General features: G+C 35.0%; 1 protein-coding gene across 2 annotated transcripts in view; it reads left to right on the forward strand.

Moving 5' to 3' along the window:
• LOC127846358 (ubiquitin carboxyl-terminal hydrolase 10-like) overlaps nucleotides 1-12,377 on the forward strand; it is a 35,008-nt gene extending 22,631 nt beyond the window's left edge. For both annotated transcript variants that reach the window (XM_052377545.1, XM_052377546.1), the window contains 3 exons: nucleotides 7,715-7,859; nucleotides 8,185-8,250; nucleotides 8,511-12,377. In XM_052377545.1, the coding sequence (XP_052233505.1) occupies nucleotides 7,715-7,859; nucleotides 8,185-8,250; nucleotides 8,511-8,698 (399 nt within the window). In that variant the 3' untranslated portion in view covers nucleotides 8,699-12,377. The remainder of the gene's footprint in view (nucleotides 1-7,714; nucleotides 7,860-8,184; nucleotides 8,251-8,510) is intronic.
• The last annotated feature ends 536 nt before the right edge of the window (nucleotides 12,378-12,913 follow it).

Consider the following 12,913-nt stretch of genomic DNA (forward strand, 5'->3'; position numbering starts at 1 on the left):
ATCTTGGATGAGTTCGAAAATGGTTACGTTTGCTTGAAAAACATGGCTGCCAAGGGGCGGGGCATTTTTCCTTATAGGGCTATATATGGCTATAGTAAAATCTTGTTAACACTCTAGAGGCCACATTTGTTGTCTGTTCTTCATAAAATTTGGTCAGCAGATTCATCCCATTAATATCTTGGACAAGTTCGAAAATGTTGCCGTTTTGGTTGAAAAACATGGCCGCCAGGGGGCGGGCATTTTTCCTTATATGGCTATATTAAAACTTTGTTAACACTCTAGAGGCCACATTTATTTTCCGATCTTCATGAAACTTGGTCAGAAGATTTGTGCCACTGATATCTTGGATGAGTTCAAAAATGGTAACCTTTGCTTGAAAAACATGGCTGCCAAGGGGCGGGGCATTTTTCCTTATATGGCTATATATATGGCTATAGTAAAATCTTGTTAACATTCTAGAGGCCACATTTATTGTCCTATCTTCATAAAACTTGGTCAGAAGAATCATCCCAATAATATCTTGGACGAGTTCGAAAATGATGCCGGTTTGTTGAAAAACATGGCCGCCAGGGGGCGGGGCATTTTTCTTTATATGGCTATAGTAAAATCTTGTTAACACTCTAGAGGCAACATTTATTGTCCTATCTTCATGAAACTTGGTCAAAAGATTCATCCCAATAATATCTTGGATGAGTTTGAAAATAATGCTGGTTGGCTGAAAAACATGGCTGCCAGGGGGCGGGGCATTTTTCCTTATATGGCTTAAGTAAAACCTTGTTAACACTCTAGAGGCCACATTTATTTTCAGATCTTCATGAAACTTGCTCAGAAGATTTTTCCCACTGATATCTTGGATGAGTTCAAAAATGGTAACCTTTGCTTGAAAAACATGGCTGCCAAGGGGTGGGGCATTTTTCCTTATATGGCTATATATGGCTATAGTAAAATCTTGTTAACACTCTAGAGGCCACATTTATTGTCCAATCTTAATGAAACTTGGTCAGAAGATTCATCCCAATAATATCATGGACGAGTTCGAAAATGATGCCGGTTGGTTTAAAAACATGGCCGCCAGAGGGCAGGGCATTTTTCCTTATATGGCTATAGTAAAACATTGTTAACACTCTAGAGGCCACATTTATCGTCCAATCTTGATGAAATATGGTCAGAAGATTTGTCTTAATGATATCTTGGATGAGTTCTAAAATGGCTACATTTGCTTGAATAACATGGCCACCAAGGGGCGGGGCATTTTTCCTTATATGGCTATATAAGGCTATAGTAAAATCTTGTTACACTCTAGAGGCCACATTTATAGACCGATCTTCATAAAACTCTGTCAAAAGATTCATCCCAATAATGTCTTGGACGAGATCAAAAATGATGCCGGTCGGTTGAAAAACATGGCCACCACAGGAGCGGGGCTATTTTCCTTATATGGCTATAGTAAAACCTTGTAAACACTCTAGAGGTCACTAGAGGTCACATTTATTTTCCGATCAACATGAAACTTGGTCAGAAGATTTGTCCCAATGATATCTTGGATGAGTTCGAAAATGGTTTTGGTTGCTTTAAAAACATGGCCACCAGGGGCAAGGCATTTTTCCTTAAATGGCTATATATGGCTATAGTGAAACCTTGTTAACACTCTAGAGGTCACATTTATTGTCCAATCTTATTGAAATTTGGTCAGAAGATTGGTCTCAATGATATCTTGGATGAGTTTGAAAATAATTATGTTTGCTTGAAAAAAATGGCTTCCAAGGGGCGGGGCATTTTTCCTTATATGGCTGTAGTAAAATCTTGTTAACACTCTAGAGGCCACATTTACAGTCCGATCTTCATGAAACTTGGTCAGAAGATTCATCCCAATAATATCTTGGATGAGTTAAAAAATGATGCCGGTTGGTTGAAAAACATGGCTGCCAGGGGGCGGGGCATTTTTCCTTATATGGCTATAGTAAAACCTTGTTAACACTTTAGAGGCCACATTTATTTTCCGATCTTTGTCAGAAGATTTGTCCCAATAATACCTTGTTATCTCAGGTGAGCGACTTTGGGACTTTCAGGCCCTCTTGTCAAGTAGTTTTCATCCAATCCTCACCAAACTTGGTCACAAGTTTTATGGAGATGATCTTTAGGCCAAGTTAGAACATGGGCCTTTCTGGGTCAAAAATTAGGTCAAGGGGTCACTTAGTGCATTTAAAAAATTGAGCATAGTGTCCGCTGATTTTTGTGAAGACGACATGCAAAATATTATGTGTCAATGCGGCATGTGGGGGTAATCGTCACGTCTCTGACAAAGCTCTAGTTTTTATTAAAGCTGCTTTGGTTTTCACATATAGATTAATTCCTTGAGTGTATTCAGGCGTATCTGACTGGACGCCTTTAGTTAATTGAATTACAACCAGTAAGTGTGTTAGAAATAAGCGTTTTTTTATTAGACTCGATAAATATTCTGTATTACATAAGTGCTCACAACTTGTAACCGTCCCGTGACCGGTTCACTTGCGTAAGCGAACGAGACTGCACTTCCACAGTTGTTTATAGTAAAACATTGTGAATACTTTTAATCACATTTTTATGCACCCGGTAGGGTGGCATATAGCAGTTGAACTGTCCGTCAGTCAGTATGTTCGTCTGTTCGTCCGTTTGAAAAAACTTTAACATTGGCCATAACTTTTTAAATATTGAAGATAGCACCTTGATATTTGGCATGCATGTATATCTCATGGCGCTGCACATTTTGAGTGGTAAAACTTCAAGGTGAACATCATCCTTCAAGGTCTAGGGTCGAAAAAACAAAGTCAAGGGAAGTAATAAGCTTTAAATGGACATAGTTATCTGACCTGCCCACCTATATATTTTTTAGTTAAATAAATCAAAGCGGGGAAGAAGGCAACATTGTGTTTCTGACAAGCACATTGTGGTAAAAGGTCGAGGTCAAGGTCATCCTTTATGGTCTTCGGTAAAAAATACAGATTTAAGGGAAGTAATAAGCTTTAAAAAGGGAGAAAATTATTCAATATTGATCATAGCCACTTTATATATTTGGCATGCATGTGTATCTCATGGAACTGCACATTTTGAATGGTATTGTCCTTTAATAATTTGCTACTAAAAATAGAGATTTGTTACAGACAATTAATTTCAAGGGAAGTAATTTATAAAATTATAAAACTCATATCATATATTTCCTTACCAAGAATTGAAGTTCTTTTCACAGTTCAGATTTATTATTTTGATTATTTATAACCCAAATGATTGATTATCAAAGTTTTTTTAAAAATAATATTATTATACTCAGTTATGTATCCAGTAGGGATAAATATAAATTGACACAGAACAAATTCCACTCTTTAAATATTTAATATTTTAATATTTAGGCGAAATATATTAGACAAGAGTGGAATTTGTTCTGTGTAATATTATTATAATTTCTTTGATGTTCATTACATACCTGAGGACTTATGTCCATAGATACATGATCAACTCTGGCTATTAAAAATAAAAAAAACTCTGGCTATGATCTCTTTTAAACCACAGGCCTTGGTTGTCAGTGATGTCTGACATGGTCATAATTGACTGTGAGACCCTCTCCACCCCCACCCCCCCTGGTTGGATTAGACAAAATTCAAGGGAAGTAATAACCTTTAAAGGGAAATGATTTCTATACCTGCCAAATGATAAATAGAAATTTTATTTCAATGCAGCGCAGTAGGGGGCATTGTGTTTCTGACAAACACATCTCTTGTTAGCTCAATCTCAATGACACTTGCTGATCTTCACACATGGTGACAATATTTATGAGCGAAATATTTTTTGCTTATGGTAAACTTTTGTGATCACCTTTTGTCAATTGTTTGTCTTCCGTTGTGCGTCATGAAAATTTGCCTTGTTTAACACTGTAGAGGCCACATTTATTGTTGGATCTTCATGAAACTTCGTCAGGAGAGTTGTCCTAATAATATCTTGGACGAGTTCAAAAATGGTTCCAGTCTGTTGAAAAACATTTCCGCCTTGGGGTCATTTGTTGTTCATTCTTCATGAAACTTGGTTACAACATTTGTTCTATTGATATCTTGGGCTGCAGGTCATTTCTTTTTATCTCAGATGAGCGACTTTGGGCCTTTCAGGCCCTCTTGTTTATTGAAAACCTGGTTTTGTGACAATTTTGTCCCTTGTTAATTATTAATTATTTCAAAGATGACTAAAAGCTCTTCACTAACATCCAATACTATATCTAATATGATTTTATTTATTTTATTATTTCTTTTGTTGGAGATTGATGATATTTATGGCACTTGCAAGAAAGATTTCTTTGACAGTCATTAATTACTTGGTGTCTTTTTAAGAAAATTAAATTTCCTTATAATGAAGCAAAATGCGAATTTGGCCACATTTTAAAATGTTGTATATCCTTTTTTATGTGAAAAATAATTTTGTGGGTCTTTTAAGTTTAGTTTTCATTTTTAGCTCGACTATTATATATAAAATATATATAGTGGAGCTATCCTACTCACGTCGGCGTTAGCGTCTGCATTAGCGTTAGTGTGCAAATGTTAAAAGTTTTAGTACTACCCCAAATATTTTCTTTGTCCCTTGACATATTGCTTTCATATTTTGCATACTTGTTTACCAACATGACCCCAACCTATAAACAATAGCAGACATATCTATCAAGCATTTTGTCATAATTATGGCCCCTTTTCCACTTACAATATGCAGCAAATGTTAAAGTTTGCATACTACCCCAACTATTTTCAGTGTCCCTTGACATATTGCTTTCATATTTTGCATACTTGTTAACCATCATGACCTCAACCTATAAACAAGAGCAGACAACTCTATCAAGCATTTTGACATAATTATTGCCCCTTTTATACTTAGAATATGCATATTATTTAAAAATCTATGTTAAAGTTTGCGTACTACCCCAAATTATATTTCCTATATCCCTTGACATATTGCTTTCATATTTTGCATGCTTGTTAACCATCATGACCCCAACTTATAAACAAGGGCAGACAACTCTATCAAGCATTTTGACAGAGTTATTGCCCTTATATACTAAGAATATGCATATTATTTATAAATCTATGTTAAAGTTTGCGTACTACCCCAAATTATATTTCCTATATCCTTTGACATATTGCTTTCATATTTTGCATACTTGTTTACCAACATGACCCCAACCTATAAACAAGAGCAGACAACTTTATCAAGCATTTTGTCATAATTATGGCCTCTTTTCCACTTACAATATGCAGCAAATGTTAAAGTTTGCGTACTACCCCAACTATTTTCATTGTCCCTTGACATATTGCTTTCATATTTTGCATACTTGTTAACCATCATGACCCCAACGTATAAACAAGAGCAGACAGCTGTATCAAGCATTTTGTCATAATTATGGCCCCTTTTCCATATACAATATGCAGCAAATGTTAAAGTTTGCGTACTACCCCAACTATTTTCAATGTCCCTTAACATATTGCTTTCATATTTTGCATAGTTCTTTACCAACATGACCCCTACCTATAAACAAGAGCAGACAACTGTATCAAGCATTTTGACAGAATTATTGCCCCTTTTATACTTAGAATATGCATATTATTGATAAATCTATGTTAAAGTTTGCGTACTACCCCAAATTATATTTCCTATATCCTTTGACATATTTCTTTAATATTTTGGATACTTATTTACCAACATGACCCCAACTTATAAACAAGAGCATACCAAGGTTTCAAGCATTTTGACATACTTATGGCCCCTTTTACACTTATATAATTGAACATTTTGCTTAAATTTCCATGGCTTCTTTATTTGTGATCACATTTTATTATTACTTTCACAAAACAACACTTACCTGAATACCACAATGGATTCCAACCAAACAATACCCCACGCCCCTACCCAGAATCCCTCCCCCCCCCCAACTTCCCCCCCTTATTTTTTTTTTATACATCAAATTACCACATCCCACATTATACCCCCTCTCCCCCCTCCCCCCGAACCTCCCCCCCCCCAATTTTATTATTTTTATTTTTTATTACATCATCTAATAAATTACCACACCCCACATTATACCCCCCTCTCAACCCCCCCCCGACCCCTTCCGCCCCCCCCCCCCAACAATTTTTTTTTTCCTTTTCTGATTTTTAGCGCGACTATTATATATTAAATATATATAGTGGAGCTATCCTACTCACGTCGGTGTTAGCATCTGCATTAGCGTGCAAATGTTTAAGTTTTCGTTCTACCCCAAATATTTTCTTTGTTCCTTGACATATTGCTTTCATATTTTGCATACTTGTTTACCAACATGACCCCAACCTATACACAAGAGCAGACAACTCTATCAAGCATTTTGTTATAATAATGGCCCCTTTTCCACTTAGAATATGCCGCAAATGTTAAAGTTTGCGTACTACCCCAACTATTTTCAATGTCCCTTGACATATTGCTTTCATATTTTGCATTCTTGTTTACCATCATGACCCCAACGTATTAACAAGAGCAGACAACTGTATCAAGCATTTTGACAGAATTATGGCCCCTTTCCTACTTAGATAATTGAGCATTTTTCTTAAATTGTCATAACTTCTTTATTTATGATCAGATTTTATTAATACTTTGACAAAACAACACTTACCTGAATACCACAATTGATTCCACCCAAACAATACCCCACACCCCAATCCAGAATCCTTCCCCCCCCCATCCACCCAAAAAAATATGTAATTTTTTCCTTTTTTTATTTTTGAAAGTTCATCTAATAAATGACCACACCCCACATTTCACCCCCCTCTCAACCCCCCTACCCCATCCCCCCCCCCCAAAAAAAAAATAAGTATTTTTTTATATTTTTTTTTGAAAGATCGTCTAATAAATTATTGAATATGAACAATTTCCCCATCATGGCTTACGTTATACTGTCAAGCTCTCAAATAGTCGAGCGCTGTCCTCTGACAGCTCTTGTTTTTAACCAGGTTTTCCGAAGGAAAAAACTGGTTATTAGATTGGCGAATGCGGGCGGGCTGGCTGGCTGGCGGGCTGGCTGGCTGGCTGGCGGGCTGGCGGAACAAGCTTGTCCGGGCCATAACTATGTCGTTCATTGTCAGATTTTAAAATCATTTGGCACATTTGTTCACCATCATTGGACGGTGTGTCGCGCGAAATAATTACGTCGATATCTCCAAGGTCAAGGTCACACTTTGAGTTCAAAGGTCAAAAATGGCCATAAATGAGCTTGTCCTGGCCATAACTATGTCATTCATTGTGAGATTTTAAAATCATTTGGCACATTTGTTCACCATCATGGTACGGTGTGTCGCACGAAAGAATCACGTCAATATCTCCAATATCAAGGTCGCCACGACTAATAATAGATTTTTTTTTTAAACAAACTTACAAAGGGGGTTAATTTTGTTTGTTCATTTCAAAAGTTCAGTTTGAGTTTTCTCCCTTTATCATATTTTTTTTTCACAATGAAAACCTGGTTTTGTGACAATTTTGTCCCTTGTCTTAATTGTCAACCACTATACACTTAAAGACTTGTCATTTACTATGGATTGATGCGAAATAGTTTCTCTACTGTTTTACCCCAACCACACAAATAAATGGCTACTTTAAGAGTGTGTCATTATCCAAAGATATAGTAATTTGTATGTTACTTGACCATAGCTTAAGCATGCTTCTGTTAATTAAGGTGGAGGTGAGCAAAAAGTTGAGCCTTGAAGAGTTACCGCCTGTGTTGATTCTGCACCTGAAATGTTTTGTGTACAACAAGGATGGGGGATCTCAGAAACTAATGAAGAAGATTGACTACAAAGTGGAACTGGAGATCGCAAAAGGTGTGTATAAACTTGGAACATAGCATTTTCATGGGAAATCTTGACTTTTAAATGGTTAAATATAGACAGCAAAGTTCTTTGGTATGAAGCAAACCATTTAAAGCATAAATAAGCTATTCCTTTAAAATATGTCTCTACTTAAATCACCTTGCCCATATGGATAAAATTTTACCGTATTGATGCTTGAGTAGTCCTCTAACACGTTATCAAAATAGATATGTGGTAATAAATAAATTATAATTATCTATACAGATGTAATGTAAGCATTGAGCTTATAGTCTTAAAATTACATATGTTTTATAAAAGCTTTCCCCCTTTCTTGCAGACCTTCTGTCACCCAACGCAAGAAACAAGCTGAGTCTTCAGCAGAGGTCATATAAGCTGTTTGCAGGTATGTAGCAATACTTATTGAACTTAGGTGACATCTGAGAACAGTTATTGTTCTATATCGCAGTTGTTAACAATAGCAAAAGGCTGAAACTTTTGTCTAAGAATTGAAAAAAAGTGCATGAGAATTAGTCATTTTCTAGTTTCAATAACCCATCAGAATGCATTTATTATATCTCACAGTCATAATTCTGCAGTGAAAACCAGGTTAAAAAACTAAGATAAAAACTAAATAGCAACAACAAATGAGGTGTTTCATTTCAGTGGTATATCATCATGGTAAGAACTCTACTGGAGGCCACTACACAACCAGTGTATTCCATCCGGGCATCAATGGCTGGGTGAACTCTGACGACAGCACAGTGAAGACTGTACCGCTTACAAGCGTGCTTCGCTCCATCCCGCCCCGTGTTCCCTACCTGCTGTACTATCGCCGGCTCGATAGCCATTAGAATTGAGAGGGGGAACTTGTTTGGGTTTTCCCATGCTTCTCAACTGCTGTATGCACAATATCCACATTGGGGTAGGGGAAATGTTGGGGCTGCCCCTACCTTCTTAATAGGTAATTTGGATGAGAGGGAGAACTATTTGGGGTTGCCCCTTCATTCTCAACTGCTGTATGCGCAATATCCACATTGGGGTAGGGGGAAGTGTTTGGGCTGCCTGTAACTTCTGTATTATGGCCTGCTTGATAGCTGATACGGAGGAGAACTATTTGGGGTCGCCCCATTCTCAAGTGCTGTATATGAGAAAGCTGGGAGGGGATAGGGAGAAAAGTTGGGTCTGCCCCTACCTTCTCAAATTCTGTATGTTTCAATATTACTGCAGACATGAAAGCCATAAAATGGGATTGGGGCAAAAAAACTATGTTGCTGATAGAAACAATGAGGAGTGAGGGATGACACATGAGGAACACATAACTGATTGGTGTCCTGTTGGCCGAGATGTTGAACTGTATTATGTAAGTGCAGACTCCATTGAAGCTAATTGTGGAGAAATACAGAATGGGGCTGTTACATGGGAAACCTGTATGTCAATAAGCATAATGTTGTTCTGTTTTAACATGTACTTGATGGCTTCTTGTTGGGGATTAAGTGACGATCCTTTGTGAAAACGTTATGTTACACAGTGAAATTAAATCTGTGACATTGTCATTGAATTAGAAAAACACTTATGTTATACAGATTTGCAGATATTTTCTTTGTGTCTAAAACTAACTTCTACCCATCATTTGTAGCTGACATTTGAATGTTGTAAAAACCCACAAGATGTAAATATGCCCTTTGTTACATTATTCAGGTCAATTACAAAATGGCACTTATAGGTGCTTGGCTCAGCATAGTCAGAATTATGTTGACTATGGGTTTCATTTGCATTTACCTCTCACTTTAACTTTCACAAATTTTTTGTTTAAATTTTGATATTTATTTGCTAAGATGTTATAACAATTTCTACTGGAAAAATATAAGACTCTTCAATTTGTTTAACTCATGTCTCTGATGCTTATATACTTCAGTATTTGGTAAATTGTTTTGTATTGACAGTTGCCGTTTGTGTCTGAAGTCTTCTTTTGAAATGATTATTTAATTGTTTTATATTCAAGAACTGAATGTGTATTGTTGAAGTTGTTAAATCTTTGTTTCCTATGAAACCACTTGATTCTTGAACTGTTCTAAACATAGCATCTTAAAGTGTTGTTATTGTTGCATAAAAAATAATCCATGTTAGTTATCATATATGGATATGTTTTCGTGTTGTTTGTTTTGAGTTGCCTCCCTTATTATGTAACTCTGTTATAATGCACCACATTCATATTGGTTTTACACAGAAATAGTTGCATATTGACAGATTTATTATACTGGGCTCACACTGTCTTGTACCAATTTGATAATTTGCTCAAGAAAAAATCAGATTGGCTCCAATGTAAAAAAAGACAATGTCTTCTTGCCATATCAAAACAAGCTATTGGTATTAATTTGGATGTTTATTTGGCCTTTTTTACAGACTGGTTTATGTTAGAACACATTATTTTCTACACATCACAGCTAATTTTCAATTACCAGTCAGTCAATGTCTCTAGTACTTTTGCATTTTGTGTTTTGACCCAGCAATTTCTTATCAAGTTTTATTGAACTTATAAAAACATAATGAGCAGTTGGTCAGCATTAATTGCCTAATTCAAGATGATAGCTAACAATTTCTCTTTCAAAATACAAAATTGTTGAAAATTGGTTAGGAAAAAAGTATGTCCTTTATAAATCAATGGATTTGTTATTGGTACAGTCAAATTTCAACAGTTTTAAAAAGTTCTTTTATTTGAGTTTTAGCTCCATATTTAATATCAATGTTATTTGTTAGATTTGTAAAGTCTACTTTATTAATTTGATGTAACATTATATGCATATTTTGTTCCACTGATATTTTTCCTGTTTAGAAACCAACTTAAAAAAAACCTTTAGATGTATTTGAATTTATTTATGGATATATTTTGTTATAGGTCTTGTCATGCTTGTACATGTAATAACAATATATATGTAGGCATAGTAATAAACAAAAAATAACACATACTGGCAAAAACAAATGTTTGAAATCTTCATTTGCAAGTGCTTAATTTATTTCTGAAGACATAATAGAATTGATAGCAGTATTCAAACATTATTGATAATGAAATGTTTATGGACAAACTAACTTGCAATGTCCTCGCTAGTAAAAAATAAGACTCAAGAAAAATTTGATCCCTGTAATAATTTTTTTTTCCGAACAAGCTTAGAGTAGGTCCGTACTGACACATGTTGTTGTAACATAATATTGATCTCTTAGATTAGGACAGATGTCAAACTCTGGATATCAATAATTATTGTTGTGCTTGTAAATAATAAACTGTTGAAAATAAGTTTTAAATAACATGCTATTTATTGTTGCATATTTTTGTAATGGACGTATTTTTATATTTGACTATATATTGGATTCATGGTAAATACCAGTAAGCAACTGTGATACTGGTTGATGTTTCTAGCATTATCACTTAATTAAAGTAGTTTTGGTGATATAAAAATAAATATGATGATTTACTTGAATAAAAGATAACAATAAATAGCAATTGGTTTGAAACAAGCTATTGTTTTCCTGAAATGAAACATGTGTCATTAAAACAAAGGATTACAGCTTATTTGTTGATGTGATAGCATTTTCAATTTGTTAGTTGATTTGGGAACTAGCTAATCAACTGGGTAAATTGGGATTGCTTTGTTATCTGCTATTGTTTGCTTTATCAATACCACTTTATACAGGTGGATTTGCTGTGTAAAGGGAATTGCCTTCAGTTCTTAAAACCAAATTTCAAGAAATCTCTTTGAGACATGTAAGTGTATACATTTCAGAACTAAAATATGTTTTTCTGAGAGCCCAGGATCTTTGTAACTTTCATCCAAGCTTAATTCAATTATGCAACTTGCGTTTGGTTGGATGTTTCATGATATTAAATGCACACTTGTTTAACCGTTTTCCACTTAGATACGTATTTTGATGCATTTGTAGTCCCTTAGAAAGTAACATTAAAATTTTAACAAAATACCTTTCTTACAAGATTCAAGTTTTAAAGACTTCATTTCAAACCATTAGTTACTAAAGCGCAGAAAACAGCATAGAACCTGAACAAACTGCGAGTTACTCGCAGGCAGTTTTGGTTTTATGCTAGTTGCAAAAGCCATTTTCACTTTGCCTCTTATGGGGGAAAGCGTTCAATCTGCTAGTGTTCTCACTATCATATAAACATTGTTAATTGGTTTGTTGTCTATCATTGATGTCCTTATACAACATGAAACTATTTATAATACTAAGCTTTTATATCTGAATGGTATGAAATTGACTGTGAAACAGTTTGCTTTGCTGCTAATATGTAAATTTCACTTTTAACGTACAGATAATGAAAAAAAACAACGTATTTTGATTGTAAATAATGTGGTATGTACATGTATGTGAATGGTACAATTAACATTTTAGAAACACACTCTTAAAGACATGTATTAGAATGTCCTTTATTTGCAAAATGTACATCTATGTAGAATAGGCGTTTTATACACAGATGATAATAATGAAATAAAATTGAACCATGCTGCAGGAGCATGATAATATTGTCTTGGTATACTATTCAAGAAAGCCAGTGTGAGTGTTTAGTATATATTTATATAATTATATGCATATACAAATAAGCTTTCTTTATGATCTATTTTTATTCCCCCGGTAGGGTGGCATAAAGCAGTTGAACTGTCCGTCAGTGTGTCAGTCAGTCTGTCCGTCCGTCCGAAAACTTTAACATTGGCCATAACTTTTGCAATATTGAAGATAGCAACTTGATATTTGGCATGCATGTGTATCTCATGAAGCTGCGCATTTTGAGTGTTGAAAGGTCAAGGTCATCCTTCAAGGTCAAAGGTCAAAAAACAAAATCCAAGGTAAGTAACAAGCTTTAAAGGGAGATAATTTATATTTTATATCATTTGACAGGTACAGATCAATTCACAAGGGAAGTAATATTTTTAAAAGGATATAGTCTGAAACAAATTTTTAGGTCAATGTCATCCTTTACAGTCAAAAGTAAAAAAATACAATCCAAGGGAAGTAATAAGCTATAAAAGGGAGATAATATATAAACCTGCCAAATGATA

This window comes from Dreissena polymorpha, chromosome 9 (genome assembly GCF_020536995.1).
Source record: "Dreissena polymorpha isolate Duluth1 chromosome 9, UMN_Dpol_1.0, whole genome shotgun sequence".
NCBI lineage: Eukaryota > Metazoa > Mollusca > Bivalvia > Myida > Dreissenidae > Dreissena > Dreissena polymorpha.